Here is a 24,647-nt window from a genome sequence, read left to right on the forward strand (position 1 = left end):
ATTTCATTCAAAGAGTCTTGCAATTCCATTTCAATTACTAATTCCAAGAATGGGAATATAAAAATCCTTTAAAATTTATAAGATTATATAAAAGTAATGTATGAGACAAATTTTTGTATAAAAATACTGAATCAATTTAATTTAATTTATTACCTTATGTTTTTATTGCAACCATTTTGAATAATATAATTAATTTTATATACAAAAATATTGCTTTATAAATTTAAATTTCATTTTACTCTTCTGACAAATTTTTAACAAATTTCTTTAATATTCCAATATATGTATTTTTTTCCATTTTCAGATAGAAAGCTTTGCAAAGGAATACTTGAAGTAATTTTTATGGCAACATCAGTTGATTATATGACAAAAACAAAAAATATAATTTTGCATAAATATAAAAAATTTTTTAATTTTGCATTTTTATCTACAATAAAAATTTTTTAAAAACTGCTGTAATTAAAACAGGAAAAAAAATATACGGAGATAGAAAGCAACCTGTACACAAATATTAAAGAGAAATGTAAACAAAAGAACAAAAAATATTAGAGATAAAAGTCAAAAACAAGTGACAGAAAAAAATACAAACAGAAAGAGAGAGAGCAAGAGGGGTGAGCGAAGAAAATAAAACATGAGCAAATGGAAATTACCTCTTTAAATTTCATATCAGTTCTACTTTAATCTCCAAAAAAAAAAAGCAAACTTTATAAAGTGAAAAATAACATAATTAATCAGAATAAAAAATAAACAATAACAAAAATACAGAGAATGACAAAAATATTAAAGTTGGAATAAAAGAGAATGAGATAGAAAAAGATTAATTTGTTACCACTATTATTTACATTCTATTTTTGTTTTAAAATAAAACAAAAATCTACTGTTACGATAGTAAAATTCTTACTAAATCCCATTAAATGAGTTGAGCATATTATAAATACACGTGTATTTTTGGTATTTATATACATACACCGCACACAAACATCTATGCATAATAACAAATAATAACAAGTTATATAAAAAAATATTTCTATACCATTATGCGTATATAAGAGTAAAAGAGACATAATATTTTCTATATCATAAATATTATATTATATTAATATAAAAGGAAAATTAAAGAAAAAAAAAAAGAAAAGAGAAGACGAAATATATTTATACACCGAGTAAATGCCAGCACGAAAATCAAAAAAATGGCAATCAAGAAGAAAACCATCATTAGGGCAATTACGTCGAGCTCATCCAGCATCAGGTGCTACATGGAATGTACAAGTTGTACGTGGCAAAATGACATCAAAATGTTTATGGCATGCTTGTCGTGCTCTAATTTTAGGTATACTATTATTGCTTATGGGTGCCAGTATGGCGACAATTGGTAAGTTTTTTTTTTTATGGTTTTTCGTTTTTTTTTTATTGTGTTCTTTTGTCTAGTTTTTGTTTTTTTTTTTTTAATATATTTTATTTGGTTTTTTTGTTTTTTTTTTTGAATTTTATTATATTTAATATATATTATATGAGTTTTAATGAAATTAGGGTAGTCAAATTAAGAGTAAATAATTTTTTTTTGAAAATTTTCATTGTCATTGATTAATTAGTGTCGTAATATTAAATTTATAACAATTTTAATGTAATTATTGAAATTTGACAAAGTTTTGAAATGACTAGTTCAGGCCAATTACAATACCCAATTTTAAGTGAATAACAAAATATTGCATACTTTTTGGGGCAATAATTTTTAGTTAATTCTTATAATGGAACAATTCTTTCCAAGAAATTATTCAAATATTTTAAAATTATATTGTATACCAAACTATTTAATCTTAAATACAGACTAAGAGAATAATTTAAATTAAAATACACACAAATTTTCCAGACAGTCTGGTAATCTTAATTATTTAATATTATATATTATTAAAATATACTTAAAGTTTTTCTACCCATAGCTTTCTTGTTTATGATCATGCTTATATCCTTGTTAGAGAGAACATATTTTCTTGCTTATTTTGGGTTTATTTCCTAGGAAATTTTGTTATTGCTTGTTGTTATTAAACAACTTAACAAAATATATAAAATAGCTTCATGAAATATTACCATACTACTTCAAGTTAATAATAATTTTAATGGATGACGAAAAATTGCTTCCTTTTTTTTGGGAGTTTTTATATGATTTCATGGTGAGCAAGAAAAAAAAAACAAGTGAAAAATTTTATTCTTAATACACTTTAAGATACCTCTGGTCAAAAAGAAAAAAAAAATAAGCTTTAAGATTAAGATTTATTACAAATTTACGTGTAAAATATTAAATTTTCTATTGAAATTTAGAAAAAAAATGAAAAATATTTACAAGTGAATAATTTTGAGAGATGAGAATGAATTTTAAAATACAATTTTTTTCTTTTTGTGGGTCATAACAATAATAATGATGTATAATGGGATTTCTGTTCTGACTACATAGAGGAATTGGTTATTTGTACACCAACTTCTTGATTGTTAACTTAAAAGCGATAATTTTTGAAATATTCAAATAAAGGTTGGATAAAATGAAAAATTAGAAAATTTATTGTCAAGTTGTGTTTTAACTTTAATTTTGAAATAAACTCATTAATTATTAATGTTAATGGAAGAACTGAGATTAGTGAAAGTTTATGAAACTTTATTTAGTGTTACTTTATTTATTGGTATGTATATGAATCTAATTGTGACTCGTTGTTAGAAAATTTATTATATTTGTTAAGGACTTGAAATATTGAGCGGGTCCTTAAAATTAATTATTTGATTAATCACAATTATCTAATTTATAATAAAAATAATAAATCATTTTTTTTTAATTAAATTTTCATTATCGGTGTGAAATTTCTGTCTTTTTCCATAAAATCCTATACTATGGTCTTAGAATATATTGTTGCTGATTGATATTCTATTAATCAACTTTGAAATTTACCATACAAATTTTAGAAGTTCCCAACTATTTTTCTCTGAAATATTTGATAAACTTCTAGGTAAATGTAGTGTGTACTATTCTAAGAGCACACCGAAAAATTAAAAATAATTTCATTTTGGACAATTAAATAAATTTTTAATATGAAATAAAAATAAACTAATTTAGTATGTTGAAAACTGTAACATTTTTTTTTGAAACATGAAAAAACAAGGAACCTGGAAGCGATTTTTTCGCGGAATTCAATTTAAAACCCTATTAATTTGGTTAATTTAAAACACTTTTTAAATTTCTTAAACAAGATTTAATTTTCTTATTCCGTTTAAGATTCCAAATTTGACAAATATTTCCAACTAATTAAAATTTGTGTGATTCCGTCATTTTGAAAATGCTTGTATAAAAAGACACGTGTTTTTGTCATTTATGAAAACTTTTTTATTATGAAATCTGTACCTTAAAGTCATCTCCTCCTCATCCGGATTATTAAAGTTTTCAAATAATATTAAAAATTTTCAGAATTTGCCATACAGACAATCTGAAAACAAAATATTTATTGTAATTCTTTTAAGTATAATAAGCAGAAAACAAAGAAAAATTTTTGTAAAATGAGGACATAAGTAAAAAACTGAAAGAAAATTTTTAAAGTTTCTTGAACTTGTGTAGCAAAATAACATTTCATTTGAAAATTAGGTTCCAGGGTAATTTTGAACGTAATTTAGTTAATAAGAATCAAAAAATCATTTTGAAATAAAAAAAGACTACATGACAATTCACAAACAAGAGTACGGAATACAATGAAAGCCCCGATACTCAACTATTAAATACTCAACGACTAAAGAACATAAAACTGGAAATATTGAAATTTTAAATGGCGACTCGCATTAACTTTTTTTTACACCTAAAAAATCATACCAAAAAACTATAAAGTTGCTCTTTTCTAATAAAAATTTTAAATAGAAAGAATTTAATTCTCACCGATTGCAATAAATTGCTGTTTATAACACTTATACCTATTTTACATTTTAACCTTCTCTTCTTCTATTTTTTGTTTTTACGAATATTTTGAATCCTTTATTATGTACATATTTTTATATATCATAAAATTCTCTTTTATATACACGCATTCCTGTATTTTTATACACAGGCATTCAATGTTTTATTAGGGTATTTTTGCAATTCTAAAATAAAAAAAAAATCTATTCATAAATTTTTATCACAATTTATACTTCATGGACAATTTGATTTTCATGGTCTATTGCTTTTCCAAAGTAATATTTTTAAAATTCTATACTTTTTTTATTCTCATAGTTGAGATTCTATATCCTATTTTGTAATAAAAACTTGTTTATAGCTTTTAATAAAATTGTTTAGTACAAAAAAAAAAAAAATCTTTCAAAAAGGATTTGTAAGAAAAATATCAGTGTTTATTTTATATTGCATAAAACTAGGATGAATATTTTTTTTATTCAGATAATAATTTGTTTACCATATTCCAAAATAAAAGGTATTTTTCAAAATATGATTTAGGATACAAGGAAAAAGTAGTTGTATATCATAAATTATGTTATCCCAAGCATAATTTATGGGATGATTTTGAGTGGATTTTGATGATGATCAGGTAATGCAATAAAATAGCAAACAGTAAAGGTTTGATACAAGGTTTGACACATAAAGATGACACAAAATAAGACACTTAATATTGAAATTAAGTTAAGTGTAAAGAAAAAAGTATAGAGTTTTGGGAAATTTAAGCTAAAATCTGTAATTTGTGCTACAATCTTGTAGCCTGTAGAATTGTAATTGATTCCATTTAAAAAATAAATTACATTTTTTACTTTTTTGTACTTTGATATGAGAGTTTTCCATGACTACATGAAAATCTTTGTTAGAAACCGATTTCTTTAGAACACATATTTTCCACCTTCCATATCCTGCCACTTTATAGCTGTTAGCGATTATAATATCATAACCTATAAAAACTTTGGCAACCTAGAAAGACAAGCACTTACTTCTACTAACAAACTCAGATTAACCATTACCATTAACATGTTTTTTTGTACCTTCAGTGTGTACCGCTGATTGATTTCGCCCACGTTTATAAAAAACCACCAAATTGTCTAAACAATTACTACTCCTTTTTCCGTAAGTTATACAAGTTTTTACGACACATTATGTTAAATGAAATCAAATCTTACAATCAATTAAAGTACAAAATTTTCCAAAATATTTGCATCCGAATCTTGAATTTTAACAATAAATCTTTTAAACCACAATAACATAACCTCATTTTGACTTGAACATTCAATCAACATGTAAAATATGTGTAACAAATAATTTGTTTTAACATAATTCGACTCGTTCTTATATATTACAAGTATATGTGTGTTTGTACTACAGAATATTTTAATAAGAAAATTGTTATCGCTAGTAAAAATCAAATATAAACCAGAAAATCCTTAAAGATTTACCACACTTATATCCTTAAAAATTTATCAAATACACAACATTTTAATGCATAGAATTTGTTATACAGAATTTGTTATACATATATATTATATAGAAACAATAGATAACTAAAATAAAAAATAAAAAATTTTTTTATTCGACATTTTGAAATTTGTTGTCTTTATTATATAAAATTGTATGTATTTTGTTACATACACCACGTGTGCCTATATATTATTACAATCATATTACATACATTCATACATGTACAATTTTTGTCTCAATTGAATGAACGGAAGGCGTCATGAAATGTGATTGATGTTGAAGTCAATATTTTTTTTTTTGTTATTTCAATATCAAATTGTTCGAATTTTACTTTGAATACTAAAAGTAATTCTACAATGTTGATTTGAGTTGAGTTATAAGACCATATTATTAAAGTTGAAATGGCAGTATGGGAAAATTTAAATTTGACACATTTTTTGTGTATACAAACGTCTGTTAAAGAATGTATAAATGAAGAAATCTTCGTAGAATTTAAATACTGGGAAAATTGAATTTTTCTTTTTCAGAATACAATTGATTTGAGAAAATAATGCAAAAAAAAATCAGTCTCAAAGTAAAGATAAGATTGTTGCCATTCAAAACATGAATTATTCAATCAACTTGCTATTGACAGAAAGCCTAAAGCCATTTTCAGTAAATTTAAAAAATTGTAAGTTTTCATTAGACTGGGTTATTTTCAAAATGAGAAGGAATTTCTGTATTTTAAGACAATTCATAATTTTGTGGCTGGTTGTGGTAGCAAGTGCTTTCAAGACTGAGTGATACTTTCAATCAATGATACTTTCCCTTATGCAGCCTGGAAAGGTCTTTTTTCAACGCCTGACAAATTTGCCATTTCTATGTCTTAAATGTAGTACAATATTTGCTTTGCTTAAGATAATTTAAACCCTTGATTTAACTTTAATTTTGCCTTTGGAACTGAAGATCAATTTCAAATTTTCTATTCGTTGTAATTAATACCATCATTATAGCTCGAACCTCCATTTAATTTAAATTTCCACCAAAAGTGTTGAATTTAGTAGTCCCCATATTTAAAATAAAATATTTCCTCATTGTTATTTTGAATATATTTCCATATGACGAACTTAATTTTTTTCATATGTATGGTCTTATGGGAAAAGACATCATAGAAAATCCTAAAAAAAAAAAAAGTAGATTTATTATGCAAAACATGTAGGTGATTTACTGTTATCAAGGCTTATTATTAAAATATAAAAGCTTTAAAAAAGATTTTATTAAAACTATTAAGTTAATGCCAAAAAGCATTAAAACTGATTGCTTTAATTTTACATCTCCTAGATTTAAATCGCATATTTATAAAATAAAATGGTGTTTTCGGGAGAAAAAACCTTATACAAACGTTATTGTCTTATTTCAATTGAATTTCTTGTGATTTGTAAGAAAATTATTGAAGAAACTTCTAGATAAAATTAAAACACTTACCATGAAAACTCCTATTACTAACTGGGCCCAAGAGAAGTCTGATAAACAGTTTTTACTTTTTCGAAATAGTTCACTATTAAAAAATTATTTTTTTTTTAACTTATTTCTAAATTTTAACTGGAGAATGAAAATTTCAATAAAAACCAACTACAAATTGAAATTCTAGATGAGAACAGCCAAAATGTTAAATTTTAAAAGCATTCACAATGAACTTTTTAAAATTTAAAAGCATTTTTAGCAACATTGTATACAAACATATTAATATGTATATAAGTAAAATATGCGTTTATTTAAAACTATTTTCAATTCAAATGAATAGAACGAGAAACAAATAAATCTGCGTTACTTTAAATAAATCAAGGATATTTTCTATAATAAAAAGAAAAAAATATGTATAAAAAATATGAATATCCTTCAAAATATTTACTTACAAACCTACATTGTGTGAAGTGAAAAAAATGTATTTTTATATAAGAGGGGAAGAAATTAGAAAATCGGAAGTGCTGTGTTCGATAAGTGTTTTTCATATGCTGTATACAATTCGTATTAAGCGCACTGAACATCGAATTGTAATTGTGACATTGGTTTCCCCATTTTAATGGTGTTGCACTAAAGGTTTCACTATGTTGTAAACAATAGTTTTAATCATTGCTTGTTCAAACGTAATTGATATTGAAAATACAACACAGAATTGTATGATAAGTATAAGTACAAAGGTTAGTTATGAGTTGCTACGAAAAATTTAATGAAATCTGAAAAAATTTTTAATGTATTTTTTATTAAATTGCAACAAATATTTATTTACTAAGAAAGAGTTAAAAATTTATTAATTATGTAGCAAAATATTTAAAAAAAGAAATTGAAAGACGATCTGTCATTTGTTCTGTTCAAGAAATTTGTTCAGATAGGATTGATAGTATCATACTTATAATATTCAATAAAACCTATTCTGAAATTTACACTATCAATTTACAATTTTTACAACATAAATTTAGTGCTAACATGCCTAAACTTATCGAAGACGGTCATTAAATCGAGCCCGATATCAAACATGCCTTATGAAACTTATTCATTCAAACATGCTGCAATACTTGTAATGATGTTCTATCGAACTTTTATGGTTTTTTGGAGAGAAAATTGCTCAATTTTTTTTTGTAATTTTAATCTCGAAAAAAAAGTTGACATTCTTTAATGTCAAAAAAACATACGATAGAAAATCTAGTACAATTTTGCGTTATAATAAAACGAGCAAAGAATTTGATTTTTAAAAAAATTACCGAATTACAATAAAAAATTCAAATATTTTTTTTTACTTTGTATACAAGATTAAAAAAAATTGTCCCGCATTTTACTGGCATTACTTTTGTTTTATTTGAAACACAAAAATTTATACCAACTTTACATACATACATAAGCAAGTACTCATTTTTAATTTAATAAATTTTTTAATTTTTTTTTCGAATGGTGGTGAATTTTTTTTCATGTTTCTAAAATTTATTTCTTCTATTTTGAAAACGCCATATAGGATATTATGCAGATCATCTATCAATGGGACATGAAATACGTGGTAATGCAACGGTTCGTGTTAAAAATGAATCAAGAGGTTTCCATTTAAATAATTTATCATATGTTGGTCCAATTGTTATGGGTTTTGGTGGTTTTATTATTGTTGCTGCATGTGTTATGACATTTGAGGCACGTGATTCAGCTGCAAAAGTAGTACCAGCACGTTTTAAAATTTCAACAAGCAGTCGATCAAATATACGTAGTAATTCAAGTAGTGGTGCATCAAATCGACGTGCCAATGGTAAGTTTTTCATATTTTATAAATAGAACGAACACAAATGTTTCATGTTACAAGTATGAAATTATGAGTTTTTGGCGTAAATTTCTTTAATTCATATAAGTATGTATGTTTGTTTATTAGATTAATAATACACTTGCATAAATGTCTAAAATACATAGAAAATTAATTATTTTATTGCAAAGATGTGACTTTAAAATGAAATTTTGTACCTTAAACACAAGGTTTATATTAAAAAATTGCAGAGCTTATTACTTAAATACAAAAATTCTTTACAATATTAAATTATTATTTCGTTGTGCAAGGAATATGTAAAATTTTTCTAAATTTAAAATGTAGAAAATTCTTTTGGTATTTTGATTTTATTTTTTTTTTTCAACATTTCAGTAAAAAATTTGTACATGCACATAGAAAGAATTTTCAAAATCAAGATTTTCTTGCATACACATATACACTATGGTTTGATACAATGAACTTGATCGATAGAATTGCATGGTTTTACAAAATGGGTCCATAAATCTGGTGAATCAGCTCTAAATTTAAACTAGTAATTTTGTTATGTGATCTCACTGAATCCCAAAAAGATTCATTTCAATTTTTTTTACACTATTTTATTAACGTTATTACACTATTTTTGTTGGAGCAAGCCACTTCTCAGAAAAGCTCGAGTAACTTGAGTTAAATTAAAGTTGAATATATTTAATATTGTCAACAAGTAGAATGTTTCCAGCTGTTTATTTAAATTGTAACTGTTTTGAACTTAATGTAAACGGCCTGCTTTCTTCTCCTAAGATTAGGTTTCTTAATACTAACACTATCTGTTTGACAATTGCAGCATAGTATTCAATAATACTTATCAATTCTTTTCAATAATATTAAATATTTTTCGATCTCTATTCTACAAAAGAAAAAAAAAGAGAACATAAATTGGACAATTTTTCTATTTGCATTTTTCTATTTTTTTCCTTCTACTGTCACAAAAGACATAAAACGTAAAACAGAAAAAAGAATGAAGTGTTATGGATGGATGACTGTCAATTTTTTCAATATTCTTTCTGTCATGCTTTTGTTGTTCCCTATTTTACTTCTTATGTCCTGTTTCACATAATTTAAAATCTAAACGATGAACAAAGCTTTCATTCCTTTGTTATTAAGTTTTGGAACATTTTTTTTCCAATAATTTTCTACAAAAAAAAAAGGGTAAAAATAGAAAACTTTTTTTTTTTAGTTTTCTGGAGAAAATTGGATTATAAACATGAAAATTGATGCTATCAATAGCGTTAAGAGAATGTAAAAATTTTTTGTAAAAGTGTGTGTATGTGTTTTTATAAAACTTTGAAATCTGTGCAATATTGAAAATAAAAATATGGAATAAAGCATTTTTTATTGGCTTTAAAAAATCAGAAAATTATTTGAATGTTAGTGGTCATTACAAAACTTACCTGATAAAATAAGGTCCAGATAAGTTTCTTCTGGTTAGCAGAATTCATTTCATAGCTTTAAAATTTAAAGTTTAAATTAATAAGTTTCGAATTGGTTTCCATATGATTACATTACTAAAAAAAAATTTTTAAGAATGTTGCTCCATTAGAAAAAATTTTGGTTTTTTGTGGTAGAAAAATGTTCTAAAAAAGAAATTGTCATATATTTTGAAATGTCAGTTGAAACTTTTCTCTTTATAATTTTAATCTTTGTGGCTTTGTAAACTTAATTTTTGTGTATTATATCCGCATTTTTACACAAATTTAATGACATTCTTAAAGTAAAAATAAAGCAACAGCTATTTGCCGCGCCGAGAGGTCAAAATTCATATAGAATATACATATGTATGTATATAAATGGGACTGACGGCGGTAAAATAGCCTAAAATTTTATTTTACCGGCCATAATTTTTTTAAACGTCATATTAAATATGTAGTTAATTTTGCTGTTCCGCTGTTTTATGTTAACACGGAAACCGTTCGCCGGTTCATTCTCTGCTTTTGTTGTGTTTTTTCCGCTTTACCTGTCATCATTATTGTTTGTTTTGGACACACAAAATTGTAATGAAAATTTTACAAGATTTTATTGGAAAAAAAAAATACAATCAATCAATTCAAATTCTTTGACAAAACTTCAATTCCAAATGTTTTATAAAATAAATTTTCAATTTTATTAAATTTTTAAAGCTAAAATTCTATTTATAATTTTTTTTCATACTGCACGCAATTTTCGTTTGCAAATGGCTTAAAATTTAATTTTACCATATACACAAAACAAATGTGCACATACATATACATATATGTGCATATTATGTGTAGGTATTATGCACCAAGCAACTAGATGGGATCATCATTTAGGTGTATTTAGAACATCACCAGCTGAACCACCAGCACCAGCACAACCATTAGATAGACAAGCTTTAACGGCTGCTTTAATACATTTTTCAAAAACACTAGGGTAAGTAAAAAAAATTGTTTTGTTTTCAGTATTTTAAATTTTAAATTTCAAATTTCAATGAATAATAAAACACAAAAAAAATGATTTTCCTTTGTAAAATATTTTCATTGAAAATATTCCAACTTTAAATTTAATTTAAAATCACGTCTAAGAAATGAATTTCAATTTTCAATTGTAGGAAAAATGGAAGAGTGGAGAATTCCAAATACCTGATTTTGAGAAATTTACATTTGATTTTTTTTTATTTTTTTTTAAATTTATGAGATTTATAAGAATACATAAGAGATGAGTTGCAAAAGTACGAATGAGATTCAATATATTTTGAAATTTGTTGAAAAACGCCTAAGAATTTTATAAAATTTAAGAGTAAATTTTGAACAGAATCCAACTTAGATTACAAAATTGGATTATAGTACTTTCTTGAACAGAAATTTGAAGAACTAACAATTCTTGATTTAGAGAAGTGCCGATGCTGACAGTTGAGTATGTACAAACATTTTTTTAAAATTTTCGCAATCCCTCCGTATTTTTACATAATTTATGTATAAATACAATAACAACAATCCATATGTGTTAAATATTAACAAGAGGGTTCCTTATTAAAATTTCATTGATTTCTTGTAGGTCAAAATATTTTTTGCCATTATTTATTTAGTGTTTTATTACATTATATAAATATACAAATAAATGAATAGAAGACGACCTTATAAATTATTATAAGGCATTCAGCAAATAATTCTAAATATATAAATCTGGAAATACACGTACATACTCGTAATATATTTACGTATATATAAATATTCGCATCCTGTTCCTCTCATATTTCTTTTATTAACGTTTGTTGCCTTGTTGTCTAACAATTGTTCAACATTTTATTTATTGATCCCATAAGGATATTAAAGGGAAAATTATTTTCATTTTCCTTTTTTTTTTTTCATGGAAAAATATAAAAAATATTGTGTAGGTACATATGTAGGTATAAAAAAAATTCGAAAAGGTATTGAGAGAAAATTTCAAATTTCATTTTATTATAAGGGAAAAAAAAACAAAATAGCAGGAAAGGTGAAAATAATAATAGCGATTTGAAAAAGAGAGGAAAAACTCAACAAGTTGCAAATTTATAACGTTGAACATATGTTAAAATTTCAAGTTTATCTTTGTATATACCTGTGTGTATTTATAAGTTATTTTCATATAGATATAGAACATATGATTTAGTAGTTTCAATTACATAATGATAAGAGGAAATCGATTAACCAATTTGAAATGAAATAGTGATGATATTGAAAGTGTTGCTGTGAGGGAGTGAAGAGAATACCTCATGAGCCCACTCACATTTTTATAAAATTTTAATTAAAATCCTTTGTGTAGGTGTAAATCTTTGAATACACTTTCTCGTTAAACGAGAAGAGATAGAGGTTTTTTAAATTTCGAAAATTTAACTAAGAGGGACATAACTTTTTGTAATATGAAAAATTCATGACAATTGTTTGCGAAGTTTTATTAAATTACATCTAGCGATTTCAAATTGAAATCAGAGCTTTTATATTTTAGGATATCTTAAGGCAATATTTTAGATTTTCGATTCAAATATGCTTAGATGCTTTTATTTTTTAAAATGTTCGCTGCCACACAGAATTGATTATTCAATTTTTCCTCATATACTGATAACAAAAATAATTTAAATTTTCATGAAAACCCAAAATAAAGTTTTACTATTCTGAAAAATTAAATTTTATTTATTATACATCAACATCCTTCCTCAAGTTTACCTTTTTTTTATGATTTTAATTTAAAATTTTTATGTTTTAAAATGAATAACATGCTCAAAATTAAAACTTTTTTTTAAAATATTTTATGACCAAGTTGCGAATTTTGGAAATTAAGTAATTTTCTTTTTTACGATCAATTTTTCTAAATTAATTTAAAGCGGATTACATTTATGGCCTGAAACAGTTCATCAAAATTTTGTTATAGCTATGAATTTGTTTTACAATTCCGTTTTGTTTTAATAAAATAATCGAAGAAAATTTTTAGTGCAAATGAGATCACCATAAATAAATATAGAAAAAGAATAATATTTTTGTTAAAAATCAGATTTTTGCGTCACCATTTACCACTCTTAATATTAAAACTTTTACCAGCTTTTCGATATTCATCTTATAAGACTTTTCTAATAAATTATAACAATTTTAAATTTATTAATTTCTCTTTCTAGGAATTCTCCCCGTCAATCACCAAAAACACGACGTTTTTCACTTAGTGGTTCCGTGCCAAATTTATCCTCAGCATTAACAAGTAATCGATCGAGTATTAATTCAGCTCAATTATCGCCATTATATCGTAGACAAATAATAAATAATACAAATTCGAATAGTTTAACAACAAAACAAATATTATATCAGCAATATCAACAACAATTATTACAACAATATCAACAACAATTACAAAACCATCAACATCATCATCATCATCATAAATCTAAACATCATAATCATCATCATAAACAACAACATCATTATAATGATGAAATCATTAATGATGATTATGGTAATAGGGAAGCTGGCAGGATTGGTAATGCTATTGGTGATAGCAATATTATTTGTTCAGATATAAATAAAACAAATGATAATGATAAATCTTCAAATAAAGTTGCTGGTAATGGTAATAGTTGTAGTAACAATAAAAAAAATCGATCAAATAGCTCTTTAGTAAATAATAGTGAACGCCCTTTTTCAAAAACACGTTCACAACGTACCAGTACAAGTTTAATAAATCGTTCATCAAGAAATACTGACTTTACTAGTGGTTCACTGTTACATCCGGGGAAATTACATCAAATGCATCGTCATGCAATGTCAGTTGATGAATCTGGACCATATTGTAATACATCCGATATTGATGATTCATCTTTAATGTCAATAATAATGTTAGATAGTGGTCATGAAAAACGTATAAAAGATCGTTATCGTAGATCGGATACATCAAAACGTCATATACTATCAAGACAGAAACCAATTGAAAAAGAAGAACAACATCAGCAACATTTACAACAGCATAATATGATAGTTGCATCTAGATATGAAGAGAGACGGTAAAACCAATAATTTTTTCATTCGGAAAGTTTTTATTTAAAATTTTTTATATATTTTTATTTTTAATAGACGAAGTTCTACAACATCAGATGCATCGAATGCATCACGTTATTATCGTGCATCATCAGCAACCAGTCGTACAAATAGTATAGATTCACGAAGTATACAAGTTGAATTACATAGCCCAGAAAAACATTATCAACAACAACAATATTATAATCAAAATAGTAGAGCAAGTCCACGTTCACCACGTCGACAATCCTCTGGATCATCAATAGAACGGGAAATTAGGTATTATTTTATAGACTAATATGCATTATTCTATATTATAGACCATAAAATTTCAAATTCAAAAAATTTTAAACTGAATATGGAAACTAGTTGAAGGAAATTGGTAGTTAAGAATTAGTGGTTAGGATAATATTAATGTTCTTCTTATTTTCACTTTTGTTAATTTAAAAACACCTAACTCAAATGAATTAATACTGTTTTTAAAAACCTTATGGTGAACGCAATTAAAATATTTTTTATTGAATTTATGCACATTGCATTTAATTTGGAACTCATATTGTTTCATAATAAATTATTAAAGAAACTGAGAAGCGGATGGTAAATTTCGTGTTTCCGCCTGTATTTAATACCATCCAATAATTTTATTGCTGATAAATACACAACTTAAACAAATAGTGGTATAAAGTGGTATTGGAAAAATATTAAATTTCCTCAATATACTTGAATTTATTGAAAATTTATTGGGGATTAGAATTTTCAATATTTAATGAATTTTTAATACTTTTCAAATAATCGCTATCTCATTCATTTTGAATTTCAATGCGTGAAAATTAAATAAAATATTCGGAAATATTGTTTAAGTCCATATACAATTAAAACATTTATGGAATATCCAATTTGTGAAATGTAAATAATATACTTGCAAATATTCTCACTATTTTATTTGTAAATAAAAATTTTAATTACATTTTATCATTTACCATTGGAATATTATCCTACGCTTAATTAGTGTATTTAATGATTTTATGGAGATAAATGGAAGTACGAGTTATTAGGTTATTAAAAAACGTGTCATTACCACTATGGAAATCATTATGGAACAATATTATTTATTACCAACATGCAATAGGGTCTTTGAAAGCAGAGAAATGCGTTGTAGTGTAAGATCTAATTTAATTATTTCTTGCATAATAATCGAAAACTTTGATTGAAAAGAAAAACTAACTACCTTTCTTCAAATTTTGCAAAAATAAATTATTGCAAAACTTAGAATCAATTCATTTTTATGTTATAGACCTACACTAAATTTATATGCTCTTAACTCTTGAGCTCAATTTAATTTAACTTTTCTTTATAATAAAATATAAAAAATTAATGAAATTATTCTAAAAGTTTTAGAAAAATAAAAAGTCTTCTTTATTAAAGAAAAATCTGCAACATTTCTCGAATAAATAATTATAAATACGCATACATACATACATATTTGTATAACAAAATTTTTCGAATATTTGTATATGTTTATATAGAAAAATGTACATCGGTTCCAAAAGAGATAAAGTAAAAGGGTATTCTTCTATTAAAAGGATCAAAACAAGTAAACCGAAAAGAAAATTCTTTTAAAAGTATTCAAGTAAATTAGAACGTATGTTTGTATAGGTGTATATATAGGTGTATAAAATGTTCTAGTAAAAAAAAAGAAAATGTACAACTTATTTTATTGGTTTTTGTACAAAATCCTTTATATAAAATCCTTTTGAAAACAATATCAATAATACAAGAACCAAAGTAGGCAAGTAAAAGTTATTAAAAGTTTAAATAAAAGAAATGTTTTCTATTTTAAAGTCAAAGAAACGGTGTGTGTGAATTAAAGATTAATTTGATTCTATTACTCAATTATTCATATTTGTTACAGGTGCTGTGTAGTCTATCACAATATTTTGTTTAAATATTGCCAAGAAAGTTTTCAGTTGTACTTTTTCAAAGGTCGAAACTGTAGCCTGCAATCTATGTATATAAAAAATTTGTTGTTAAATATACAAGATTCAGATTTAGATTACAGCAATCAGAAACCTACAAATTATGACATCAATTCTTTGACTTGAACATCCTAATTTCGATCAACTTGTTGGCTCTAAATCCGCAGACCTCTGTTAGAGCACAATTTCATTTTGAATTAAAATTAAAATAAATTTAAATATTTTAAGAATTAGGCAACATTTTCAAAATTCATTCAACACTAGCCGAATATTTTTCGCTCTGATTGAAATATAATACGAAGCGACGGAATTTCTTTGATGTCATCGAATTCAAATTAAGTAAATTCTATTTTTTCACCGTGATACAAGAAGTGCTATCGTAGAAGAAAATGATTTACTTTTAATTGACTCATTCATTTTTTTGAATCAGAAATATTTTTTTAATATAAATTTTCATGAATTTAAATTTTATTTTCATTTAAAAACAAAATTCGAAGAGCTACAACTAAAAAAAAAAATACCAATCTCGTATTATTTGAAATCTTTATTATTTTATTTATTTTTTTAAAAATGATTTTAGCAAAAGTTTTATTCCATTAATTGGATTTTATTTCGATATATTGTGTAAAATAATATTAATTAAAATAGTATAGTCTGATAAAAACATGAAAAATCACCTACACCATACATGTACGTGGGGTGTAGACTACCATTAATGGTAAATATTCACAGTTAGTGTAATGAAAAGAATGTGAACGTGAATAATAAATGAAATATCATAAATATATCAGATTGAGTTCGCACCAAATTTATAATATTTAAAATATTTTCCATATAGTTTTCATTATTTTTCATATGGCTGCGGCAGTTTTGGGATAGTAAACTGAAAATAAACGATATGAAAAACAAAAATAAATCAATTAATTTGTTTTTTTCCGATAATCGAACTCAATTGAATTGAATTTCGAATTTTTATAATTCCTTTTTTTTTCATAAAGAAATACTCGTATATGTGTTTATTGAGTGTCTATTCTTTATACAATATAAACTAATGTATGTATACTAACGCATATAATATAAAGAATAGACTTTTAAAGTAGAAAAATAAATGAATGACTTTTTTTACCTTTGATATGAGTGATACAAGAAATTTTTTTTTTGCAAAGTAAACCCTACAGTTTTGTAAATTTATAAAAACCAATTTACAAAATTGGAAATTGTATTTTCCATCCTCTTTTTTATAGTTGAATTTGCTGATATTCCATTGAAACTTTCATTTTGCTTTGTAAGTTTTTTACTGAGAAACGACAAAATAATTAAAAGTAAGAAGAAATTTAAAAAATCGGTTTCTTTAATGTAAAAGAATAGCTTAGTTACACGTGTAACATACAATAAATTTTGTAATATAAGAACTTTTCATGTATGAATTTCATATTCTACAATATCATTTGAAAAATTCATTGAAAATTCAAAGAAAATTTATTTTAAATTAATTACTATGTATGTACTTATATGAAATAATTTTGAAATTATGATTTTCTGCTAAAATTGCATTTATAATTAGGACTGCAGAATTCGGAATCAAGCAGTAATCAAAGTAAAGCAATCAAAATCAAATATTTATGATAGAAGAGAAGCTACTTCGAAGCTTTTCAGTTATTCGATTTGAAGTCTTAGTCAAAAATTTTAAATATTTCTCTTTCATAATTTGGTTGAGGTCAGAATAGAATTTAAAATTTAAAGAAAAAAGACAAAATTCGGGACCGGCAACTCTGCAACTTTATTTATAATAAAAAGCTAATTTTGTTAACATTTTATTTTTGGCAGCAAAATTTTTTTTATATTTAATTTTCAATTATGATCTAGATCTAAATTAAAATTGAAAGGAAGAAGAAGAAGAAAACAAAATTCTCTTAAGAAAACTGAATATGAACAAAGCCATTCAACACTTAAAATAATTTTTTTAAAGTTAAATTAGAATTTCGTCTCATATACTTCATGCCTAATTTTGTCGTTTTAATTTTGGCATTTTGTTAAATGCATTATAAGAGATTTGTAAAATAAAAAAAATTATTACGGAATAAGATTGCTAGATATCAGAAACCCTACATTTTATTCAACATTTTTTCTGCTTCCTTCTTCCTTATTTTCATTGTTCTTTTAAAAATAATTTTTATTCTGTTACTTAGGAATAATTTTCGTCTAACAAAATAAACTTTTTTTTTTTCAATACGTATGGCCGGTGGGGAAGGGAACCCTGCTACGTGTGTATATTCAAAATTGCAATAATTTTCTTTTCTTAAGATTCTTGTAAAATTTTATTGTCATTTTATTTGAGAGAAAAATGAAAAACTTTTCCTCTTTCTTTTGTTGCTGCAACTTTCCTTTTTTAAAAGTTTTATATTTTTTTTTTTTTGTAAAATATAGAGGAATATGCGACCTAAATAAATTTATGAGTTTGTTTCTTATCATATTATGTAATTATGACATGAAGTGTAAATTGTACGAAGAAAATTGCTTTCTACTCTCTTTGAAAAAAAAAATAAAAATATGACAATTTTAAATGTTTTTTTCAATTTGCTCTTATTTTTTTTAAGATGAGTTCATTCACTCTCCTCTCTTTATATTAAAATAATAATACGAGCTCATTTTTATATTAAATTGCTGTTATTTATATAAAACATGTATGGCAATACTATGGCTACAAAATATTTAAGGCAATTGACAGTCATCAAATAATTTTCAATTATAATAAAAATCGCAATAATTTACGTTTAAATTTAACTCAATAAAACTTTTTAAGGCTGTTAACAATTTTCTAAAAATTCAAATACAAAAAATGTTTTGTTAAATATAAGAACCCGGGTAAAACAGCTGAACATCTACAATAAAGTAAATAGATTGAGTTTCGAACAATTAAAAAAAAAAAATTAATAAAAAAATTTTTAGACGATTTTTCGAAAAATCAGTTCAGAAATTGTTTTATACAATTTCTTATAAGAAAACTCCTTTTGTAGCGAACAAGCATAAATTTAAATTTCAACAAGCATAATTTTTTTTTCAACTTTTATTAAATTTTCATTTCTTATTTCAAAACTCAGTCTTATTCTTAACTTTTCCAAAAAAAAATTTAAAGTTTTACATAAAGAGAAAACTTCTAAATTTCGAGATCGACAGCACATACAGCACTCATTATAAGAGAAAGGGAGAAAGAGAAATGTTAAAATATTTTAAAGATATCATAAAAATGAATAAGATTTTCATTACGAAATTTCGTTTGACAAGTGACAACTCTAAAAAGACATTAAACTTTTACACAACTTTTTATAGGAGTCATTAAAAATAAAATTTAGCTTTCAAACAAATTAATTTTCAATTAAAATAAAAGTTTTGTAATAAAAAGTTAAAATTTTTTTATAAAAATTACAAATTATTTATATGACCCCATTTACAATTGTTATTGCAATTTGAAGATTCTTCTCATTGATATCCATTTCACTAAAGTTTATTTGTTTTGTAGAACTTTACCTATAATATCTAACTAATTGGAGCGTTTGGTTAAAAAAAAATCAATAATACTTAATTAGGAATGGAATTTTCGATTTGATTACCCAACTTTTATTAATTACTGTTCTATTACGTGGTATATTTTTTCTTGATTACAGCAAAATAAGGATATTTTTTTTAATAATTTAATAAAATACTTATTTAATATTCTATTTTAATTATTTTACAGAAGTCAAATATCAATATGCTCAGAACCATCAATTGCAATGCGTCAACTATCTGGTCAATCAAGTTTGGAACCATGTGTTTTAGAAGAAAGCCCTGAATCAGAAGATAGAGATAAAAATAATATAGAAAATAATGATAAAAATTTGAATAAATCATCAATAAAAAATAGTAAAAATAATAATATTGAATTAAATTCAATTGTAAATACCATATCAGCAAATATACAAGATGAATTACATACTCCAACACATAATAGAAGAACGACAAATAATCATAATAATAACAATAGTACCAGTAATAGCCCCATCTATTGCAATATTAAAAAACAACGTCCACAATCATTAAAAATTAAACCAAATCAAGTTCCAATTATGAAATTTAATAGCAATAATAAAAATTCTATAAAAAATAGTACAAAAACGACCACAACCACCAGAACAACAACAACAACCACAACAATTGATGAAAAACCAATAAAAAATTTAAATCCATTACAACGTAGTAATTCATCAAGGACATTTCGTTCAAAACCAAAATTGGGCAACGAATACGATACAATTAATCGTTCAGCTGAAGACAGTTCATCATTTTCTAGTTATTTCAATTATTATAATAGCACAACCAATAGAACAGGTACCGATGATGATTTTTATGATTCATTGCGTGTAATTAGTGAAAGACGAAGTAAAATTTTAAAGACTGAAAGTGAATCGAATTCACAATATAAATCAATTGAGAATAAAGAAATTAAGAATAATGAAAATAAAATGAACATAGAAAATAATAAGATCTTAATTAAGAGTGAAGAATTTAATTTAGACAAAAAACCCAATACCATTAATAATTTAGTTAGTTCTATAGAGAAAGAAAATCTGAATGCCAAAGAGACTGATGATGAAAATTTAAAAGAAAATTTTATTTTAAAGACAATAAATTTTTCAATAAATCAGCCTCAATCACAGGAAATAACAACAGATACAATGGATAAAGCAATTATAGAAATAACAACAGCAACAACACAAAAAACAATAACATTAGAAACAGAAAATTCACTTACACAACAAGAGCAATCATCATCACAATTAACAAGTGATAATTTAACAACATGTGATACAAATACAATTGAATTGTCATCAAAAAATTCAATTAAATTAAAGGATCAAAATGAATTTCAAAAAATAAGTAATAATAATAGAAATTTAAATAATTGTAAATGTAATAGTAGTAATAAATGTAATAATGGCAATAGTAATAATAATTGTAATTGTGATACTAATAATTCAAAAGATCCTTTTTTAAATAATATAAAAAATGCATCTGATATTTCAATAGAAAACGAATCGAAAGTAGAATCTAAAAATGATTTTTCAAATAAAATTAAAATTGAATGTATGCCATCAATAAATATTGTAGTACCTTTGCAACACCATAAATTAAAAGATGATAATGATGATGATGGTAATAATGATGGTATAGTAAATAATATTAAAAGTATTAAAGTTAATGATAATAATTTTATTAAAGATGCTGATGTTAATATTGATGATAATGAAAAATTAAATAAAATATGTGTGATACCATTTGATGATAACGAATGCAACATAGAAAATGATGGGAACTTATTAAAGAATGGTAATAATATTGATGATAAGGTTATATTACATGACATTAAACGTGATGATAATGATAATAATAGCGTTAGTAAAATTCAAAATGACAAAGACAGTAAAGACAGTAGAATAACGATTGAAGAAAATGTTAATTAATATAAGGATGAAAATGGAAAATTTTTTAGAAATGGATATGTGCTTAAAGCGCCAATATTTTAATTTTCTTAAGGTTTAATTCTCTCTATGGTTTTAGATTTCTTTTGAGTTATTTTGCGTTCATAGATGTGCAAGAATAAGATATTTCATTCTTGAACAAATTTTAATATGAATTATAATCTTCCGATTCAGGAATAACTCTATATAAAATATTTTAATTAAAATATTATGTATATTTTGAAGTACATTTGGAATTTTGAGTTAACTATATATTTGTAATTGACACTAAACATATTATCTACACATAAGTTTGTTTTTATAATACACACAATTTTAGTCAACATACGAGTATTCAATACAATGTTTGATTCGATTTTATATTTGAATGAGTTGTTTCATTCTTTTTTTCATAATTAAATATTTCTTATAATTTCAATTTATTGTGTTAAAAATTAATAGAAGCAAATTGTTTAATTGTTAAAATTATTACTATCAATATTATTATTAATTATGAAAAATTATTTTATTGCTGATTTCAATATTATTACAAAAATACACAATACTAACAACTATATATGTATTTCATACATTATATTAAAAACTAAATAAATCGCGTCCCATTAAAATAAAAAATTAAATTAATATTTGAAAAACAAAATGGTTAAACGTTTAAAAAAAAACAGGTATGAATTAATTTAATATAAATAATTAGGTTCTCATTATACAGTAAGGCTATTGTAGTTAGTATATTTAAGATTTTGTGAATGTATAAAATATTTTGTTAGATAACAAAACGGATTCAACCGTATGATAGATATTGTAGGAATGTATAGGGTAAATATAGGAATTGTTTCAAAGAATACAAGTTAAATGTTAGTTTGTTTTATAAAGAAAATAGCTATATACCTATTGAAAATACACAATTTAAAAAACTTGAAACACAAATATAGAAAATTAAAATAAAAAAAAATATTTTTAAATGTTTGTAAATGTCTTTGTTATGTAAAATAAAAAAAAATTATGATTTAGATGAAAAAAATTCTGTAGTAAAAATAAGAAATAATCGAAAAAAAAAATAATAAAATTATAAAAAAAAACAAGATTTATGTGCAAAAACAAATTAGGAAAAGAAATTGAAAAATTCCAAAACAAAAGTAAGAACAATGCAAGTTAACTTGTAATACTAATTATGAAAATTGATTAAACAAGAAAAAAAAATTACGAAAAAAATGAAATAAAAAATAATTGAATAAAAGAAAAATTTTAAATGTTGAATTGCCTTCGTTTCAGTACATACTACTAATTGCATATTAATCGCACACAAATTTAATTTCAAACATGTTCGATGTGAGTTAAAATCGAACATGTTCGAAATTAAATTTTATGAAATCGATTTAAATCATAATTTTCTGACTATGGACTGGTATAAAGAATCGATAACAGTTAAATACAAGTTGTCGTTTAAGATTTAAACGCAAGTCTTTAATTTGATAATGAAAACGGGAAATTAAATGAATGAATATTATAAAGTTCGCCTGGAATTCGCATAATATATGACTTAAAAATGTATGTAAACCGCTTTAGAATTATTAATTTCAAATTATTTTCTATTCCTCGTAGATGGCGTATTATGTGATTTTTAAAATACAAAAGCAAGTTATTTCTCGTAGTCTACTTCCTAACAACGCACGAGAACTTATTTATTTTCAATTTTCTAATATTTTAAAAATTTTATAATAAAATTTTTATTATGTATTTACAAAATTTTATTAAAACACAATATCAAACGAAAAGGACTAAAATTCCAAAGAAAAATTGAATATTTTTGTAAAATGATAAAAAACAAAAAAAAAAAAGCAAGAAAAGAAGAAAAATTTAAACCTTTAATCTTAAAATGACATAAAATTTGAATAAACATCATTTTACACAATTCCTCTTAAATAAAAATTGAACCAAGAAGACGAAACAAAATGGAAGTACTTATACAAATAAATAGAAACGAAAAGTTAAGAATAAAAAACAAGACAAAATGAAAAATATTTACATTTTATTTTTAGAGATATTTTATTTTTTTTATAGAAGACTTTCTTCTACCAGGCTTGTTACTCTAAATTCAGAGACGGAGGAATTAAAAAAAAAAAACAAATTTAATAATTATTGTACAAAACAAATATGGGATACATATCCTGTAGTGGGTACGAGACACCTCAAAGAGAACTTGAATGAAGAATGTGGTATTCAAACATAATTGGAGGTCAACTCCTATTTACTTTATAGGGAACTCCTGTATTCTGTGAAATCGGGTCTAGCAGTATTCGGAAAGTATTAAAAAATAAAGTGGAAGAAAAAAGGTTGGAGCTATGTAGAATGCAGCACTCAAATCTTTGGTAAGAAAAGCAGTTTTTGTGAAATTACAGCAGAAATAGTTTTGAAACAGTTGTAAGAATATCAAGAAATCATGCAAAGAATGCTGTTCAAGAATAGCATCAGTCTTTGAAAACTAAGTTTTGCGAATTACAGATTTTGTAGGTTCCGTAAGGATAAAGATAGGACTCTGACACACCTCAGTTAATTTGGAATATTGATAGATACGAGAAGAAACTGTATTCTCGATGAATATTCTACTAAACTATACTACACTTAAAATTTTATCAACAGTTTTACTGTATATAGAACCGAACCAAAGTATTGGTAATGTAAGTGAAAATTTTTAAATAAAAAATAAAATTTATTTTAGATTCAAAGACAAAGGCTACCCATAAACGGGCCTATGTTATTTTTTATTTGAACATTTCACCCGCCAACAACTCATACATTTTCTAACAATTTTCATTCATACTTTTAAGTCTTTAATATTATAAAAATATGCATATAAAAATAAAAATGATTTTTATTTCGAAATTCCTTCTGGGTATTTTTCTAGACTTGTTT

At 24.2% G+C, this 24,647-nt stretch overlaps 1 protein-coding gene across 1 annotated transcript in view; it reads left to right on the top strand.

The window, feature by feature from the left end:
- LOC129606777 (uncharacterized protein DDB_G0283357) overlaps positions 1 to 22,047 on the top strand; it is an 88,704-nt gene extending 66,657 nt beyond the window's left edge. The window contains exons 2-7 of the mRNA XM_055517323.1: positions 305 to 1,372; positions 8,415 to 8,696; positions 10,994 to 11,132; positions 13,351 to 14,226; positions 14,297 to 14,518; positions 19,952 to 22,047. Coding sequence (XP_055373298.1) covers positions 1,168 to 1,372; positions 8,415 to 8,696; positions 10,994 to 11,132; positions 13,351 to 14,226; positions 14,297 to 14,518; positions 19,952 to 21,716 — 3,489 coding nt within the window. The 5' untranslated portion in view covers positions 305 to 1,167 and the 3' untranslated portion in view covers positions 21,717 to 22,047. The remainder of the gene's footprint in view (positions 1 to 304; positions 1,373 to 8,414; positions 8,697 to 10,993; positions 11,133 to 13,350; positions 14,227 to 14,296; positions 14,519 to 19,951) is intronic.
- Positions 22,048 to 24,647: the final 2,600 nt, after the last annotated feature.

This window comes from Condylostylus longicornis, unplaced genomic scaffold (assembly GCF_029603195.1).
Source record: "Condylostylus longicornis isolate FDR11 unplaced genomic scaffold, ASM2960319v2 ptg000022l, whole genome shotgun sequence".
Lineage (NCBI taxonomy): Eukaryota > Metazoa > Arthropoda > Insecta > Diptera > Dolichopodidae > Condylostylus > Condylostylus longicornis.